Below are 20,645 nucleotides of genomic sequence, written 5' to 3' on the forward strand. Positions count from 1 at the left end.
TAAACATGATGATGGCGTAACAGTTCTATCAAATACAGCCACACAATATGACTTAAACTACCAACAAAGTCATGAGCTGTGATCTTTTTAAGCTGAATGAGTAACTTTCCTCCACATACAACTTTCACTGTCTCTCTTCTCTCTAGTGAAATCCTGTGTCATGGCTGCCACAAGAAAATAAATGATTAAAAGGTGACAAGAAATTCCATTTGTGCCTCTTCTTGGTCAGCAGAAGGTCACAGTGCTGTACAGCCTGGGACCCAGCAGACTATACTCTGTAGAGCCTTGTCCACCCATTCATCCTCAGTCACACTGCCACCAACCTGTTCCCAGGCGGTCCAGAGGGGTCTGTCTCAGCAGTCTGGTGATAAGGTCCTGGGCATCAGCTGGCAGAGCGTCCTCCCCGTCTGGCCAGATGATGTCATCTGGACAAAAAAAGAACATACCTTAAAGTACTCAGAAACATTGCATAAACTTGAGGTGATGGCCATAACCCAAGACTAAAATAAACAAAACAATTACACCTGTTGCACTTACCGTTGACTACCTGACCAAAGAGCTGTTCTGGTGTGTCTCCAAAGAAAGGCACACAGCCCACTAAGAACTCATAAAGGATGATGCCCATAGCCCACCAGTCTACTGGCTTCCCATAGCCCTGCCTCAGGATCACCTCTGGAGCAATGTACTCTGGAGTTCCACACACCTGAAACAGAGGAAAAAAGAGAGCAAAGATGGAAGTCAGTTTAAGATCGTAAACAGACGAGATGAAGAGAAGAAGAGACGAGACAAACCTGTTTGTCGATGAACTCCCTGGTATCCTTTTCGATATGTCCTTCATACAAGTTGGTGGTCATGTTCATTAGACCGATCTTTGACAGCCCAAAGTCTGTCAGCTTAATGTGTCCCATGGAGGTGATTAACAAACTACAAAAGAAGAAAGCAGAAATGTTTCATGTTACATCAAAAGCTCATCCCAAAACAGAGATCTCAGACTTGGTAAAAACATATATATCAAAGGGCTGAGCGTTTCAGAAACTTCTGTGCCAACTTTAAAAAGATTGGCAGGCTCTTTAAGATGATGGCAAGTCTAAAAATGACATAAGCTTGAAAGTACTTCAATGCTGCCTCAAAGCAGAGATGTGAAATAAGGACTCACTTGTCGGGTTTGAGGTCTCTGTGTACGATGCCGTAGTTGTGAAGGTACTCCAAAGCCAGGACAGTCTCAGCAAAATACAGCCGAGTCATGTCCACAGGCAGGGGACCGATGTTCTTCAATAGGTTGGCACAATCCCCACCTTAAAGTACAAAGATAGTCAGATGCTTCGTTTGGGCTTTCTGGATGTCTGAGACAATGTGTTTTGTGTGCCATATTCCTGGCATTTGGCATTTAATATTTAATATATATATATATGCATAGTGAGTTCAAACCTTACCTTCCACATACTCCATGACCATGCAGAGGTGCCTCCGCGTCTCAAAAGAGCAGAACATAGAAACCACAAAAGGGTTTTCAGCAAAGGTGAGGATGTCTCGTTCCACAAACACCTGCTGGATTTGATTCCTAAGCATCAGGTTCTGCCGGTTGATCTTCTTCATGGCAAAGCGTTGGCGAGTTTCCTTGTGGCGCACCAGAAACACAGTCCTGCGTGAGAAAAAGGGTAGGAGGACAAAAGGAGAGAAAGACAATTAAAGGACAGACAGGGACAGGAGAGTTTATAAAGGAATGACAGGTACAGAGGGAGACACATTAAGCAGGAGAGATGAGGAACTTACTAGTGAACATCAGTACAGACTTGAAATTAAATGTCCCAGACAAATTGTAAACACAAAAATACTACAACACATCCTCATTTTAGTTTCTTTTCCGCGAGACTGAGTCAGCAAAGAAGCCGGTCTTACTCACCCATAGGCGCCATTGCTAATGAGCTTGATGGTCTCAAAGTCGCTCTCCAGCGGTTTCCTACGAGGAGGGGTGCAGGCTGTCCGGCTCTGAATCACACACGCACAAAAGCGGAAGGAAAATGACAGGAAACTTAGCTACTTCTGAAAAGCACATTCTTTCATTCAGTGTCGTTTCAAATTTCTTCAGCACAAATGCCATCGTCTTTAGCATTACCTCACCCACCACTATTTGTTTGTCACACTGAGAGTCATGTTACAATTCATTATAACCATTTGATAAATGTTTAATGTGACCTTATACCTGTGATGTAGCCTCTCCCGTGTCATCAGACTCTCTGCAGACCGCTCTGTGACTTGGACTCGTCTGCTCCAGGTGGACCATCTCTGTAACAGCAGCAGACACGCAGACCAAACTCCTTTCAGTTCAAATGAACATGAGTGAAGGCGATTAAAGCTTATTCCAGTGTCTACGTCACATGATATGGACTAATGATGCTTAACAAAATTACAACCGTCACTGTGTCCAAAGCATCATTTGTTAGTGTTTTCTGTTGTTTTGCGTGATTAGTTTATACTGTCTCTCTGCTAATGGATTAAAGATCTTCCATTAAGCTCTACTCTGCTGAATATCATACAAAGCAATAGTGACATGTCGTTCTGTAGCGGGAGTATTTTTAATGTCTCATAAGCAGTCCAAATGCACAACCTGTTTAACTGAGCAACGAAGGACTCTGCAACACTAAGACTTGAACTAAGGCGAGAGAAAATCAACATAAATTGGGTAAATCGTGTACTCAATAAGAACAGACGCAATACAAACTGAAAAACAAGTATAAAGACAGCACAGCGCAGGAGTAGTAAGTTGAGTAAAGTGCAATGAATGATGAGCCTCGTTTTCATTCAAAACAATAAAATATTCTACAGCAAAATAAAACAAAGATTTGCAATAAAAAGAGATAAAAATAGCAGCAGGAATTGTGCCATTAGCGTTACCCTTTCCCAATGTAATTACATTTCTACAAAGTTCTCATATCCAGAGAACAGATGTTTTTGAAAATCCTGATTTTATTTATATTTTTAATGCTGGTAAAATAGTGAACATGACTCAGTGGAATCAGCAGGATATGAACTCCTAACCATTGGATTTCAATAGTTGCATTCTCAAACAAAGTAAAACAATTGTAACATATTGATGCATATAATGCTCTGATAATTATGTCGCACACACCCGGTACAAACATACGATACAATTAGTCCAAAACAAAGTATTCTAGAATGACGAAATAGACAGTTTAGTAGGTAAAATACTCAAATTAAAATAATAAATCAGCATCGCACCTTCCAAGGGATCCCTGGTGAGGCCGAGCTGGCTGATGATGTATCTGGGAATATCAGTTTTGATGCCGTGGCCGACTTTGGCTTGACCCTCTGCAACCTCCAAACGCTGGTAAAACTCCTCTGGATCAAACTCCTGTGGGAAAGGAAAGACATCATGTGGTCCCATTGAATTTGTTATATAATTTAGTCGGCCTTGGCTTTTGTAAAGAAAAGAAAAGCAAACACTACAATAATACTACAATAGCTCAGGAAAGAAAAGAAACACACACAGAACCATGACATAAAATCCAAAAAGTACACGCCAGGAAGAAAGAGGAAACACAACTGCAATGTGATGAAAGAGTTGGTAAGAAAAAGTGAAACTTTATGACTTGTGAACTTGAATGTTCAGCTACACACCTACTGTCAATATGAAATGGCTTAAAAAAAGGACCACGATCGGGTCGGGCAAGGTGAACTCGCTGTTGGCTAATTCCAACATGCGACTGTGTTGTTATTACTGCTATGACTATCATTACAACACCATATCATTAATGTGTGCGAGTCACCTGTGACATCTGCATTTAAAAAGGGACAGATATTCAAGGCTCTAAGCTGGTAAGCATCACGTTGATATTGTGTCACTCCTGTACATGATCACTAAGGTGTCTGAAGTCTTACCAGACACTCCAGGAGCCTGGCGGGCCTGGAGATGATGATGAGAATCTTCTTGACCAGTTTGGTGATGACAGTCACCTCCTCGCTCTCGGAACGCTCATACGCCTGATCGGGAAAGGACAAAAGGATGATGGATTATTATTGTGACTTAATCCAATTGGCCACTGAGGCAGTGCATCTCACCCGCAGAGGCTGTTTTCACTTTGGCTCATATTATTTTTAGCATCCATTTAATCTTCTTACATTATCTGTTGGGGATTCAATAGATTAGGGCTGGCATTTCGACATCTTGCATCAATACTCATTTCTGTTTGCTGCCTTGCCAGATTTATAAATAGAAAACACTTGCAATTACACTTTTATGGCACTCATTGTCTCCATATCTAGTCTAATATTGCCTTGCCTCGGTCTAACAGAGGTGTAAGAGTGATGTCATACAGAGTTCAGATAAGACAGCTGATCATTTGTAACAGGCTCTGTGTCTTACCCTGTCAAACCGGTAACAACATTTGTTTTTAAAGATATCGTTTTACAAAAGTTGAAAGAAAAACAGCATTACGAAACCGCAATTTTAATTCCAGAAAAACTAGCGAGCGAAGGGACACATTCAAACACTATAACATGTGACAGCGGGGACCATTTGCTTAAAATAAACTTTTCCTAATATGGAAAATCATTTTATTGGCAAGATGGAAGAATAATTACAGAAATGTGGCTTTAGTGGAAATCGTAGACGGAATAATGTCTGTCCCTGTTGTACTGTCGGATAAACTAAAACAATAAACTAAGCTACTGGGAGACCGAATGAACACTAGAAAGCATTGCGTCGACGGAACTAACTGTAGCTGAAAAATAACTTGATGTTAACTTATAAAACTTTCTGATTAAAAGAGAAAGTCATCTGTAATCTGTTTTGCAGAAGTGGTAACATGTGCTGCAGTAAACAATCGTTGCTGGAAAGGTTATGTAATAAATCATTATATAATCAAACACTTGACCACTGCACAGATCCAAGTAATGATGTACAATGACAACACAATTACTGACCAATGAACTGGAAACGGCACCGAATGAAAACAAAATCCTACATTTCTTTAAAAAATGCTTTTCTTTTAGAATGTTTGCCTTTATTTTACAGCGTAGAGACAGAAACTGTAAATGGGGGAAGAGAGAAGGGTCCCAAGGCTGGATGTTGCAGTGATGTTACATGCTCTGTAAGCACTCGGCTATGATGCGCCACACAGGCCGCTTCAATTCAATGTTCCCAGTGAAGCACGCAATGTCCTAGAGGGCAATCTGAGATACCAAATCAGAAATCTACTGATGACATTTTAGAAGGAGTAGAATGACTGAATCATAATCAAAAGCAAAACTGTGTTTTCAAGAATCAGATGGAAAAACATATTTTAAGGCTCAGACACACCAAACAGACATCAAAAGAACTAGTGGTGACAGAGAAGACTGTTGCGTCTCGGCCAAAAAGTTGCATTTGGACAAACCGCAAAGACTACAGCCATTGGGCAAACTAGCACGTACTTTCTGCGCCTGCGTGAGAGGAAATAACTCTTAATAACAGCAGGCGGTGGTAGTCTCTATTTGTCATTACAAAAAGTAAACCGGAAACCTGCGAGTGTAAATATGCAAGCCGTTGTTAAAATACACACATTAAAACAAAAGCAGTCGACCATTTTCACACCACTCTCACTGAACATTTCATTCCAGGTGGGCCTTTTAGTTGTGAAAACAATCAGTGTCTATGAAAGATCAGATGAAATGAAGAAGGAAAAACAAAAGAGACAAAATACAGTGCAGAGGGTGCGGAACACATTGCAAAAAACTAGGCCGACAGACGCTCACCGATAATCTGCTTGGTTTGTCACGGCCTTTAAAGAGGAGAAACACTCACCTCGTGCAGCAGCTTCTCCAGTTGCTCCTGCAGCTCCACAAAGTACCTGGAGGTGACCAGGCCTTTCAGAGACTTGTCCAGACAGTCTCTGGCGAGCTCCACCAGCTGGTGCTGAATAAATCCCAGCACACCATCAGCCAGGGGCAGAGCAGAGCCTGGGGAACACTCTGCAATGATGTCGAGCAGCCGACCCTCCATCTGGGCTGTCGCCTGGGAAACAACCAAGATGGAAGACTTCCTTTAAAACAGTCACAGCAGTTTTGTATCAACAATTTCTTTTAACTTTGTTGCTACAGGTGGGGGAGTCAAGATTTCGACTTTGCCAGGAGAATACATGTGTAAAAAAGCTTACGCACATGTTAGTAGATGCTCTTTTGGCAAGGAGATGCATTCGCAAACTGAATATGTTTAGCCAATAAAAAAGGTCAGAGAGAGAAAGACAGCAAGAAAAAAGTGAAGAACACACCGACTATACCTTAGGAAAGCGTTCTTTGTAGACATGATTCATCATGACAATTTCATTGTCAAATGTTCCACAGGTCCGTCCAGGGCTGGATGAGAAACAGGAAAATACAGAGATATAACTAAACAATAAATGTCAGATTTTTGCCCAGATAAAGTTAATTATTCATGGATGTTAAATTTGAATCATATTGGATTCCTACTGCAAGTTAGATTCAGGACTTCTTTAATTTATGACCAACCAAAAAAGGTACCGGTTTCAGCCATACTGCGAGATTTTGGTTGAATAGCCAATTTTTATTGAGTGTCCAGGTCGCAAACGAAATATGACTGTTGTTGTCTCTCTTTTAATATACGTTATAAATTATTTTTGTTATTAATTTGTGGAGATTTTAAATAGAAAAAAAAACTACTTAGAAAATCCTACCTCCCATGTCTTAGCATTTCTAAGACTTTTGACATTTTAATACCAATATAGGCTTTCTTTTTAGATGAATGAATTCAATGCCCTTGGACCTGCGAGAACCCTGCATATAAAAACAATGGAACTCATTTGCAAAATAATTAGGGGATGGAGGAGTGATATATGGGAGAGGCTCACATTACAGAAATATGTTTAAAGTTAAATACAAAATCTACACATTTCTTACAAGTAAATTCTAAAATGTTTGACTGAAGCGTTTACTGCCATCCCGGGTCATAAACACAGCATGTTTGAATATAACACTAATGTGATTCAGAACAGGTTCTCATCTGCAGTATCCATGACCACATGTGTTGTGTGCACAGGGCTTCAGTTACGAGACGGCACCTTTCAAACTGTCTGTACACATTACAAATCAATGTACTGTCACCACAAATGCTAAAAATAGCAACCCTGGGTGCCCCTATACATCACATACTACACATAACAATATCAACATGTCACATGCACTTTACTATTTTGGGGTAAGTACAACAGTTGCAGTTGCACAGCAGTGGTTTTATTAGAGGGCAATAGCAACAGTTAACCCATTGGGAACTATTTGAGGGCAATAAGAAACGCTTTGACACACCCTCTGGAGCTATATTAGAGCAACATAGACACTTGTCAGTCATCTATTTCCACAGTCAATACGTGCAGTAATTTAGATGCGTTTTTAATAGCATTACAAAAGACAAACCCTGGAGGAGTTTTCTCACTGATGAAATTATTGGAGGGTTTGTGGAAACTCATCTTCCATCTATAAACAACTCAGGGATGAAATTAACAGACAATCTGAAGGAAAACAATTATGCTTTGCTGGAAGTATGAACTCTTATTACCAAACTAGAATCAGGGTTCCTACAACCTAAGGCAAATTATAATGCTGCTGGCAATGAAATGCAAGACTAATTTTACCGCTATGCGGTCATTTTAAATAGATAATAGATGTAACCAATTAGATTTTACAATGCGACGTCAGAGAAATATTATCATAAAATCCTACTTCCCATATCTTGAAAGATTGATTCAAGACATTTTAATACCAATTAAGGCTTACAAATTAGAATAAATTGCTTTTTAAGACCCTTTAAGTATTCACAGGAACCCTGTAGAAAACTAACAAGCATAGGTCCTTGTAAAAGTTTGTATTTAACTATATACTGGACCATTTCACATTATTTCATTAACCTAAAATTAGAAACCTAAGTGTTAAGATTCAAAAAATTATAAAGAGCTTCATGTACACGACAGTGATCTCTTCCTTTTAAGTAGAAAATCACCACTTCTGCAAATTTAGAACAGCATATCGAGAGAGTATCTACAACCTTCTCTGCTATATATATATATATATTTTTTTTTTTGTGTGTATGTGGCCCGGGTAAGGACACGTCACAGAAAAAACAACCACATCAAGATGTTGCCAACACCCTCCACAGCCCAATATAAAAATTCTCCAGCAGCCTCTAAACTCTCCACCACAAGAGCAATTTAGAGGGCTTGTTTAAGTGTTTAATGAGAGCAGCCATGCTTAATGTTTAGGAAATGCTATATTCTAATCCAAGGGATTGGGAGGAAGCAGCACAGAGGCTTTTTTGCAGAATCACATAAAATAATTATCGCACCATATTTAAATCCTTCCAGCCTTTCATTATTTCTAATCATAAATGAAAGATGTTGGAACATTAGGCCTACTTTTGTTGGTTTGAGGCTGAGCAGCTTTCTCATCAAATATTCTTGTTTACATTTACATTTGACGTAAAATCAATTCAAATCCATGTTTGGGTAAGCAGCTGTGTAACAGAGAGAAAATGTACAGGACAGTCACTGATGTTCTTTCTATGCATAACACTTCTGGAGGTGGTAGGATTCATAGCAGCTCCACAGCGAGCATCTTCAATTAGCACAGCAGACGTTTCCAAGCACAGTGGAGAGAAAGCGGCACAGCATCACATTGCAGTTATGGTTAGAACTGATTATTAAATGAAACCTATAATGGCAGAGAGGTTTGCTTCAATAATGAAAAACACAATTGGCAGTCGTATTTTCTGCCCTTTCATTTGGCCCCAGGGATTTGCTGTTCCACAGGTTAGCTATTCAGTTAGCTATTTAACTATAGGCTTACATGAGTCGCTTAAACCAGAGAGGTTAGCTTGGCTAGCTAACCAACACAGTAGGGCTGGACTGCATTAATCCACACTAGCTAGCTACAGTGTACAACAACAGCAAACTGCTGCTACTGTGTGTTTCATTGGTTTTAAATGTTTGCATGCATGTCGTTGTTTGAAACAATGTATTGCGGCCATCTTGTCCAGGGCTCATTTGGAAAATAGATTTTGTAATCACAATGGGACTAACTTGCTTAAATAAAAGTTTAATAAAAAAAGAAAAATGTAAATTTAGAAAAACAAGAACATTTAGCATACCGCTACTATAATGGCATATTTAAATTTGCAGTGTAATCAGACTACTTATTTTAAACCCGGTTATAATAGTATGCTATATATGAAATAAATGAACATAAGTAATAGTGGTAGACTTCAGTGCCAGGCTTCATGACATAATCCTCTCTCATTCATTAAACATAAACCAGGAGAGGTGTGGCTCTTTGGTTCCCATTCAAATCAAACTAATCTGATGAGATTATCACTTCTTCCAGTGAAGTGCAGCGATACACAAATGTTTGTGTAGTACATACATCTGCGCAGTATAGTTATTGTATGATTCAAATCCAGGCTACCTGAGACTGCGTGAGCGGAGCCTGACAGGGGGCGAGGCGTGTGCTCCTTCTTCATCCGCCACACTCTCCGTGCTCCGGAAATGTTTGAACAGGAAGTGGAGATCATCTTGTGTGGGCTGAAAGGGCAACTGGTGCAATAACTCCTGGGAAGAAGAGGACTGTGGGGTAAAGAGGAATGGGGAACGTAGAAGAGAAAAGTAGAGAGTGGGAAAAGAATCGTACAGAGGTCAGTGTGCTGGAACATATTGTAAATATATAATAACTGGCTGAATACTCAAACTTATTTCCCATTTTAATCTTCTTTTATTTGCAAATGTTATCTATGTCAGGTGGTGCTTCTGCTGCTTTGATGATATAACATCCTGTGTTAAAAGGCTTCCTCTAATAAGAGAGTCACACCACTGATCTCTCAGATTCACTCATTATCTTGTTAATGCTCAGTCTTAAAGGCTTTCACGCTCCACTATAGATCTGAATTAGATGTAACATTTAACAAGGACATGCTGAAGAAAGGCTGCAGTAAAATAAATCATCCTAAATCCCTTTAGTTAAAAAAAAAATGACTCTGTGAGCTTTAGTGTTCTGCTCTCCTAAAGCAGGATTTTTCTTCCCCGCTGCAGAATGTCCCCAGGCACGCAGCAACGGCTGTTGTGTTGGCCGTGCATGCATTAGTTTTCCCTTTCCAAGACAAAATGTGTGACACGCAGCTTGGAATTTATGAGAACTCCCATCTGGCAGGGATCTTGTGTTTCATTGGAGGAAGAGCAAAGGGAAGAGTGGCTTATCTGACTGGAGGAAAGAGACGAGCCGAACAGAGAGAAAAAGTGAAAGGAAAACAGAGAAAATAAGGGAGAGAGGGGGGGGGGGGGGGAGATACTCTGAGGAGGAAACTAGAGACGTGTCAGAACCGAGCGAGAGCAGCATAAAGACCTCACTGACAGCCAGTCTGAAAGGGGCATTGTGTAGGGAGGGCTGACCTCACCGTCTCCACGCCATGTGGTTGGCCATACAAAATTACAGCCGTGACAGAGGAGAAGCGGTATTGTTTTTACAGCCTACTGCAGTTTTGGTAATGACTTTTCTCAACTTTCTCAAGATAATTAGCACAGAAACTATCAACAAATAGCTGATGGGTGTAGCTGGGCAGCAGTGACGCGCTCCCTGCCTTTTGACTTTACCCCAAAAGGAAAAGCCGAGTGAGGAAATGTGAAGTCCCTACTCATGGGTGATGTCATCCAGGAAAAAGAAACCATGCATTTCAACAAGACCCGTGTTATTACAGTGATAAGGCTTTTATTTCCTGCACTTTCCCCTCAGTCAAAAGAGTAGGGCTCAAATACTTTTGCTGTGACATCATTGATTTAATATTAACTTAAATCACTCTTAGTTCCCACTGAAAATACAAATAGTAAATAATAATAAAACATATTGTTGCATTCAGGAAGAAAACACACCATATGGGGTTAAGTTTTGTGTCATTTAATTGTCATAAATGTATAAAACTCTCCATCTATACAATAAATTAGTCCAGGAAAACATCTGAGGATTCATTCCTATTTCCTGTGTCTAGTTGAAAGTGCGATAAAAGGCTGATATGGGAAAGATGCATCATCGTTGGACATATCCTGTTATGACTGAGTCATCTAAGTATTAAACATCCATTTCCAGTCAGCTGTTTTGTATAAATCAACTGGCTGCAGAGAGTATGATCGACCAAGCTGTCAAGTGTTGTTGTGAAATTTTCCACCCTGTGTGAAGTGATACCCGAAATTAAATAAACGGTCAACCCCTGGTTTTAAAATGTTAGTGGTTTGTATCTTCATCAAGAACAGAGACAGTGGATCAAAACAGCCAAAGACATTTCTCAAACCTCAGCTGCAGCATGATCTACCTCTATGTTGTTCATTGTATGCTCAGTCAAAGTGAAGCACTTCAAGTTGCCAAAATATGGCTAATTACACCACATAAACTTTCAACTTTTACACGACAAGCTGAATCTGCATCCCTTTAGTTTACAAATTAAATATGCTTGCAGTCTTTAGCTGTGAGCGGCTTGTCAAAAAGGTATAAAAAAAACCCACCACTTTCACAGCTCATCTAAAATATGGTCCAGGTGCAGAGCCTTTTTATAAAATAACTCACACTGTAAATCAACAAGCATTTATAGGTGGATTTATTTCCTACACTGATCTGGTGGGATTTACAGTTCAGTCAGTCAACACCATAAGCTTACAAGACACCATGGCCCAGTAAACTGATTGATATGCGGAGTATAAGTAACACAGGGAGCTAAATGGTCCCATGGCAGTGGTTTGAAAAGAGGTTGAATGTCTGATGAAGGAAAAGAGACAGACCACACTGCCACTGATGGTCGCAGGGAAATAAAGACATCGACAGAAGCACAGTAAGAGACTCAGCTTACAGATACTGATGAACTGGGTGCATTGGTGCAGTATCCAGACGAGGGAACTGACGCCACAGACCACCTTCGTCCATCCGCTCTGCAGAAACAAAACAGTAGACAGATTGCTCAGTAGCAGCTCTCCATCACCGACAAAGCCTACACATCCTGTTGACTCATTCCAATCTTCAAAGCTTCACTTTTTTTACATCTGTAAAACAAATTTTATGCAAATCTGCCCATGCAAGGTTAAAGCGATAACATCTTATGCTCGAAGATGTGTCAATAAGAAGAAGAAACTCCAGACTGTTGTTTTCTTACCTTTCAGTGCGGGCCAGTTGGCTAAAAAAAGAGGAAGACACAAATGAAGACGAAGAGTTAGAAAGAGAGGAAGAGCAAGAGGCAGAGACACAAAGTGAGAGAGAAAATAAACACTGTTTAATGATAGTGACAGAGTAAGTCTGGCTGTCAGAGTCATAGCACTGTTTGTTTGTCACAGCTCACAGCCAGTGGCAGTCTGCTGCTGAACACCTGCCAAGCTGTCATACTGCAGCACTGAGACCCACAGACACTTGGCTCGTGACTCATTAAACACATCTGTAAACACACACATACACCAACAAAATACACTAAAAAAAAAAAAACAGTGCCTACACATACACCATGAAACACCCGCCTCGGAACCTTACTACAAACAGAGTGTGAGCTGCGTCTCTATCTCCTATGTCCCCCTACTTTTCCACCCAATATGGCATTCAAAATCCCTCGCTGATTCAATCTGCAATAGCTAAACCGGAGGTGACACAATGAAATTGGATGGTTCTGCTCCGAATGTGACTGAGATCTGAGGATTAGTCATGTGAATAAGACATCTTTGTTTTCTCATCTGGTTTATATGTCATTCGCTATGCGTTATTAGACGCCTTACTGCTGATGCTAGGATGGTGTATTAAAGTCCTGCCAGGCTTAAGAGGATAGAAGCGAAGATTAAAAACAAGGAATCAATGCCTGCGGTGTAAAAGGAGAAAGAAAGTGTTATCAGTCCACACATCCCAAGGTTAAAAAGAAAAAAGCATATTTAAAAGGGTGAAGAGGGAGCTGCTGCCAAACGATTATGCCTCACCCTTGTTATTTCTTCATTTGCATATTTATTTTAGCATTAATTCTTTATGTGAATGCCAACTATTGAGTGTCTGGCTCTTCCGTGTTTACATGACAAAATAATTGCACAAACAGCAGGGCTATATAGCTCGTGTGAATAACAAATACACCCAGTGGACCTCTTTAAAAGTGCAGTCACAGCATCTGTCTCCACACTGGCAGCCTGAAAAAAGTCTCAACACATTTAGATGAGTCATGCAGGCTTGTACGAGTCAATTCTATCAGGAGGCTTCCCCTCTCCATCCGCCAGCTTATGGTGCAATATGCCATACTGCACTGCAACATCAAATGCTAATTCATAACACATGATATTGGAGATAAGCAGCATATACATTTAAAGTACCTTCAGTGAGAGAAAGATGCAGCACAATGTTTTCTGCTACTGGACGAGGGTACAGCTACTATTTCTCTAAATCCCAGTGAGTCTATACGCAGTTGCAAGAAGCATGATGAGGGCAAGCTTTGCAATTTTCCCCATAATCACAGAAGCCCTGAGTAATGAGTGTGTGCACCGACTTGCTGCCTTAATTGGCTTGACAAATGCTGAGGCCCATGTCCAGCAAGTGGCCCTAGGGCCTTTCAGCTGGTTGGAGTTGCTTCTCCATTGCCTCATTTCCACTACAGGGGCTAAAGGGAACAAGCTAAGACATGTTCATTATTCATGCAACTTACATTCCTCCAAAGCCAATTTTCTTGTGTTATTTTCTAGAATGTTTTATTGTATTAAGCTTAAAACAAGTAATAATAATAATCAATTGAATTTGGAGGCACCTTTCAAGACACCCAAGGACACCGTACAAAATACAAGAGATAAAAAACAGCAGGACATTGGAAGTGGAAAATGTGTGTCTGTTTAAGTTGTTGTGTTGAATTGGTTGGGCATTAACCATGCTAGAAAATATTGGGGTTTATGTTTTGAACTTAAACTGTCTACAGTTTTTGTCCTCTTTGCAGGAAGATGAACCTTCTCTCATTTTAAAATATGTATTTAATCCAAGCACCCGTATTGCATTTTATCAGTCTTACCAATGTTCCAATTTTTGTATTGGGTAGGGAAAACTACTGCGGTAATGTGGCTGAGCTCCAGTGCCTTAGAACAGCTCCATATTAACAAGCATTTGAGTTCATTCTTACCTGCGAGCAAACTGGAAATTGGCAGAGGTGCTGGCAGAGACATTTCTGGGGCTTTCTGAAGGGCTGCTGCCAGCTGAAGAAACAAAACAGTTAGTTAGAAATGTTGAAAATGAGTTGAAGCTGAAACAAACTATGTATATAACTATTTAAATGTTGAATCATTCCCCTAGCTAACCTCTTGTTTCGCATTATCAGTTTGAAATATGCTGAATGATCATTTTGCAACGGATTTTACTTCCCAGTTCAACCTGAAACAAATCTTTTTATCTTTTCCCTGCCTAATCAAAGAATATCAGCAGACAGCAGGGAGTCCTGTTGTTGATCGCACCACACCACATACTCTTGAAGGGGTCACTGAAGTGTTTAATGCCAGCCAAGCATTGCCACACCATGAGTCACTTTAAAAAAGAAAATGGGTGCAGCGAATGAATGAGTCTCCATATAGCACTTCAGACAGCTGGATGAAAGAATGAGTAGCCTCGAGGAAGCTACATGAAAAACATCATCATGAGGAAAAGTATTGTATGACTTGTGGACATTTAGGAATGGAAACTTGATAGACTAGAAACCAGTGCTCGTCTTGTGACAAGCATCAAAAAACTAAATTAGGCTGAAGGCACATATACTAAACGAAAAATGTGGTGGTCTCCTCATTCTGACTTCACCTGCTTGTGTCTGTGTGAAGTATGTGTAATGAGCCTCTAGTCTGAAACAATAGTACGCACTGAGCCGAGCACACACGCAACTAAAAAACAACACACAAGTACCTGTGGTAAGTGGGAGAGGTGAAAGAGGTCGTGAGAGCGTGGGCGACGGGGTCCCAACCGCCAAACTCCTTCTCTTGTTGTTACGTGAACTGTGAGATGAGGAAAGCAAACAGCAGAGAGAAAACATTTGCTTATGCAAGACAATTACAAACACAATCAGTCAGCAACAGTCTTTTATCAGTGCAGTAAAGAGTTCGGTAAAATAAAACAGACGACCTATGAACTTAAATTGTTTATCTTGATACGGGAAACGCGGATAACTGTAATGATACTGGTAATGGTGTTTATACATACACGCATAGCTACAAACATGTATGCATGTAAATATATAAACACACACTCACACAGAAAGTATGTACTGTGTTACATTTGGCTGATGTGTCAACACTAATTAAACAGGTTGCATTTTTATGTTCTTACATTTAAGAGAATAAAAGGGTTGCTGACTACAGGAGTTTCCAAAAGTAATGGAAATACATAACATACATCAACATCCAGTGAGGAGCATTGACTATGTGGCGTAGTATTACACTAAAGTATCAATGAGGATCTGATGATGTGTCCTGTGTCTGGAAGTATTTTCATTTAAGAATATGGGAAACATCTGGAAAGAGCAGTGCTTGTACCAGTGGGAGGACCTGATCCTATAAGTCAGTTGTTATACAACGACATGAAGAAATAAGTGGATCCGATGACTCCCATGACATAACTCTGCAGGCCATAACATACTGTCCACACCATTAAAGATTCATCCCCACAGATGAACACAGTCGGTATCCACACGCAAACAATCAGTATATAGATCAGTTTGTGTGTCTTAAGAAAATCCGTCATCAGATTGTTTTGCATTGCACAGACTCAGAGGTTCAGCAATTGATGCAACTTTTGATTCAAGCGTTTTCTTAAATATATACTGTATGTATATATAATTTAAATCATCAGCTAGGGCTGGGCGATGATATTGTAGGGTTGACCATTTTATGAATATTATTGAATATTTGCCCAAAATATTGACATAATGGGATTTTGGATAAATAATCCTCAGTGATGTGGATATAATGACTAAGTGGGTAAAGGAAAATAGACCAGCTGGTAAGTTTAGAAAATGACATCACGTTACTGTAATGCAGCATGATAGATATAATATCAATATATTGCTCAGTCATTAGATCTGCTGCCGTTATTTTTTTAAGAAGATAGTTTGTGTTGTTTTGATCGAAGTTGGTTTCCTTCTGCCCCGCTGCTTAGCTTAAACTTTTGCTCTTCTTTTTGGACCATTTTTGTTCAAATTTGGTATATTTTGTTAGAATTCATAACATTGCCACTGTGCCGCTCTTTTGACAAATGCAAAACAGTCAGTCACTTCTTTGGAGCTCCTTTAAGGAAACATTTCTTCAAAAATAAATTCCATATAAAAGTGCCATGACTGGCAGACCTGTTTAAAAGCTGGCAGGTACTACTAGGTGGCATGAGTCAGCCACAAAGATGCTGGTGTAATTATGATGCAGGTACTTTAAGTTTTAATTTGTCCATGTCCTGTATGTTTGTTCATATATGGTGCATCTGTGTGCTCACTGTTTGTCGGCCAAAGTCTTAATACAGAATAGAATTTGGGCTCCTTTTTCGTTTGCTTTTACATTCCCCACTAAACTGGATATAATCCCATCATGCTCTCTGATTCATCCAGAGGATGTCGATGCCATATATCTCTCTCTCTCTCTCTCTCTCTCTCTCTCTCTGGCAATGACCTAAAATAATTGAGGGGCTGAGACAACAACAGAGCCTGACGTTTCTGGGTCGTGCTGAGGCAGATTCACACAGTATATGGCCCCCAACCCAAAAAGACTCAAAGTGGCAGAGACGGCACAGCAACAGAGAGAAGGGAGAGCCAATAAATGCTTGAGTTTGGCTTCAACAACACACCAACCAACCACAGGACGACGCTTTGAGCATGCACAATTTTCTTCTTATCAGAAAATAAATAAACAGACACCCTTTTCACACCATAGACAGAAAATGGCAAGAAAACATCCCTGTATCACACCGTGACCACGAGCGAGCTTTATCAACACTTGGCAGTGATAAGGCTGCTCATATTTGGGACTAACAATAGTGGTTTGTAGTGACAGTGCAGGCAGCCATGTAGCATGATGAATGTAGGCCACTGACTGAGATGCAGGCCTGCATGTTTCACAGTCTGCTCATGGTGAAGGGCTGCATTTATTCACTGAGCACCATTCAAAGTCACGCTGTGTTGAATGGGTTACATGACTGATGCATGTTCCAAATCTACATGGAAAAAGTGGAGTTTGACATACCAGAGTGTCTTTAGTATACTATATTACATACATATTTAAAAGGTGAGGTTTTCCTTCAGAAAATACCTCATTAGCAATGGGTTTGCAATGTAGGCTATTGACAGCAGCTAGAACAGTTGCACACTGTACTGAAATCATAACACAACTACTGAAATATTGGAAATACGACAAGGTCAATAATACATCCATAAATTACCATGAAGTCACTATGAACTCACTGAACCCTACAGGGCATGACAAGCACATTGTACTGCTTTACTTTGTGAGGGCTGACTACATTTATATCACATATAAAAGCACACCTAGAACACTACAGTCCCACTAACGACATCAGTGTATCGATCCGCACTGAGACTGAGTCGCTTTATGCGACAGCTGGTAGCAGACAATGCAGTCTGCCCCCATACACAACACACCACAATGGCCACGTTTCTCTGACGGAAACAAAAACTAGGGCGGATGTAGCCGACACATACAGTAACGCACTGTAGACTATCACAGACACCATAGTGGCATTATCAATCTGAGCTGTACGCTGATAATGTTACCAAACACTGCGGGGTTGCGTTTACATGCTGAGAAACACATAGCTCAACATAAACGTTCAACAAATTGCTGTTTGTCAGACAGTGAATGGCACAGCTCAGCGGGGAGCTGATGACAACCACAGGCAGAGCAGACGTTTTCGCTTTGCGGCAGTCATTACTGTATAGCTACATATTCAGGAGGTCTATAATCAGAACAGGCTGTATTGTCTTTACCTTTTTGATCTTTTCATCATGGCCCCAGTCACAAAACTAGTTTTGTAGCTCGGCAACACGGTCCAATAGTAGTTTTGGTCAGACATCGTGATGGTGGTGACTGATAAATCCAATCCAGATATGAGAATTGTCCTCTTGTTAAAGTGGGAGCATCATGTGAAACGGTCTCTCTTGGGGAGTTGTTATTATCGGTGGTGGTTAGGCTAGTACGCAGTGTCCAACGGCAGAAACTCCAGCAGGCTTCGGTACAAACTGACCCCGGACCCACGGCACGGCAGCTTGGGGATGATGAGCGACTGCAACGGCCATGTCTGCTCTGCTCCTTCCACCGGTTACCAGCAAAAATTCCGAAACAGTCTGTCTACCGCGGGATGTGACATTATCGAGTGATATCTTCGCCAAGATGTAAAGAGTGATACAAACTTTCCAGCAGCGCCAGCAACGCCGCACCGCGCAGTCGCGTCTGCGCGCGACGAAGGGAGGAGGGACTAATGGTGCCTTCAAGCACTGTTGGAAATACTGTCTTAACGGCTAGAACGCAAATGAAACACCCAGCGAAAAACAGAAAGAAGACTGAGGAATTGTGTATTTCCAGTGATATCAGCATTCAAATCCAGGTTTACATAACTGTAGCCTAATGTGTTTTTTAAAATCTCTAAATGTAAAACGTGCACAGCAAGTTGCATCGAGGCTACAATTTCAGTTTTGAAACACGAGTAGTCATGAATGATGCATTTCTGCCACCAGGGAATATTGAGATCGTCATGAGATTTTCATGGATTTGAAGGACTGTGCAGCAAATGTTCCCAATAATTCAAACTGTTTTCTTAAATTAAAAAAACCCAGCCATTGTTTGTGATACAACTAAAATAATCAGTTTTCTGGGTGACGATGGCAGCAGGCTAAGCAAAGTAGTCCAAACATCCCTCCCACCAGAAACATTGTCATGCTCCTGTGGGTTCCCAAACCAGATGAGATATGTAATCTATCCAGTTTGTTCTGGGTCTCCAACCAGTTGGACGTGTCTGGAAAAACTCCAAAGGAATGCACCCAGGAGGCATCAGATACTCAAACCACCTCAACTGGTTTTTGATGCAAAGGAACATCGGCCCCGCTCAAATTCAAGCCAACAGAAACACATCATCTGCAAAGAGCAGAGAAGCAATCCACAAACTGGACACTCTACTCCCACCGGCTGCGCTATTGAGATCCTATCCAGGAAAAACAGTATTAGTGACAAGACACAACACTGGCGGAGCCCAACGAGCATTGACAACCTGTTTATAGAACACGGACACAGCTCTCACTCGTAGCAACGGGTACCCCATACCGCCGCAGTACCCCCCCACAGGACTCCCTGGGGAATCAGCCTTCTCCAAGTCCCCAAAATACATGTAGAATGGATGGGCAAACTGCCATGACCCTTTAGTAACCCTGCAAGGGTTAAGATCAGGTAGGAACTTCAGGTAATTTGATACTTGCACATTTGTTTGGGAATGACTTGTGTGCTTGAGTCAAAATGTACATGTGTTATCCTATTTAAAACTAAATTGATATAAAGGAGTGTCAAAAGGGGCCCACATTTAATGTATCCCCCTAGTGAGTTAATCCAGCCCAGCTAGGCTATTAGACAGTTTAAAATACACCATCCTAGCAAATAATTGAGAAAGACTTAAGTTTTCCACAGACACACTACAAGCCCCTACTGTAATAAACCATTCATCTTTATCAATAACATATAAGTATTGCAATGAAGTAAGCTATTTAAAATCACTTGTATATTTTGATCACTCAAGCATACAAGGTGTAACACAGAAATACTGCCTGTAGAGGCTAAGCCAACACTTTAAGCCACTGAGGTTCCGCTTTGTTGCACTAATTGACGCACTTGTTGTCGTGTCTGCTGAATTAAGATTCCGATACAAACGTTTGCAATTGAACATTCAGTCCGTTTATTTCTTACTCCCATCAGCAAACATAACATGACATTTAGACACACAATAACTTAGCAAACGCTACCTCAGCCAATTTGTGTATGTGTGTGTCCGGGTATGTCTGTGGTCAAAAACTGTTTACCTTCCGGCAGAACACCACCGTCAACAAACATTGGTTCCTACTTATAGAAGGAGCGCTAATTGGCTCCTACACTGCCCTTGATACACCTAAAATGCCTGTTCTCTATTTGTGTCAAGCACCTTGAGTGGCAGAGGAAAAGCAGATTGTGAGCGGCACAAACAATAAACTCTTTCAAATCTGTGATCTGTGATGTGCTGTTAATATTTCCAGTGACTGACTCACAGACAGTGAAACTGGCCTGTCCTCTAAAGACCGGGGGAAGTCCCTAAACAGGTTAGAGACATAAAGAGATGGATGTTGTTCTGACTGAGGCGCCTCTAATTTAAGCAGGAAACTCACAAGCCGGTTCCTTCATGCTGCTTATGTGTCACTCCTCTGTTAATAAAACTTGATAAGAATTGTTACTACTCTGCAAAAGTCCCATCAATCACCAAGTCATTACCTCTGAATTCCGAACAGGAAAAAGATTTAGAAAACACAAGCACACCACTGTTACCTGTAAGAGCTGGCTCAGCTTGTTTACTCAGTTCACATATTTTAATACATATTGCAGCAGATT

General features: G+C 40.7%; 1 protein-coding gene across 1 annotated transcript in view; it reads right to left on the reverse strand.

Moving 5' to 3' along the window:
• mast3a (microtubule associated serine/threonine kinase 3a) overlaps positions 1 to 20,645 on the reverse strand; it is a 30,399-nt gene that overhangs the window by 7,518 nt on the left and 2,236 nt on the right. Inside the window, 16 exon segments of the mRNA XM_029453032.1 lie at positions 324 to 425; positions 538 to 703; positions 792 to 924; positions 1,157 to 1,295; positions 1,434 to 1,642; positions 1,904 to 1,989; positions 2,204 to 2,286; positions 3,241 to 3,373; positions 3,901 to 4,002; positions 5,804 to 6,013; positions 6,279 to 6,354; positions 9,469 to 9,626; positions 11,891 to 11,969; positions 12,191 to 12,211; positions 14,165 to 14,237; positions 14,932 to 15,020. Of these exon segments, the coding sequence (XP_029308892.1) occupies positions 324 to 425; positions 538 to 703; positions 792 to 924; positions 1,157 to 1,295; positions 1,434 to 1,642; positions 1,904 to 1,989; positions 2,204 to 2,286; positions 3,241 to 3,373; positions 3,901 to 4,002; positions 5,804 to 6,013; positions 6,279 to 6,354; positions 9,469 to 9,626; positions 11,891 to 11,969; positions 12,191 to 12,211; positions 14,165 to 14,237; positions 14,932 to 15,020 (1,859 nt within the window).

This window comes from Cottoperca gobio, chromosome 17 (assembly GCF_900634415.1).
Source record: "Cottoperca gobio chromosome 17, fCotGob3.1, whole genome shotgun sequence".
NCBI lineage: Eukaryota > Metazoa > Chordata > Actinopteri > Perciformes > Bovichtidae > Cottoperca > Cottoperca gobio.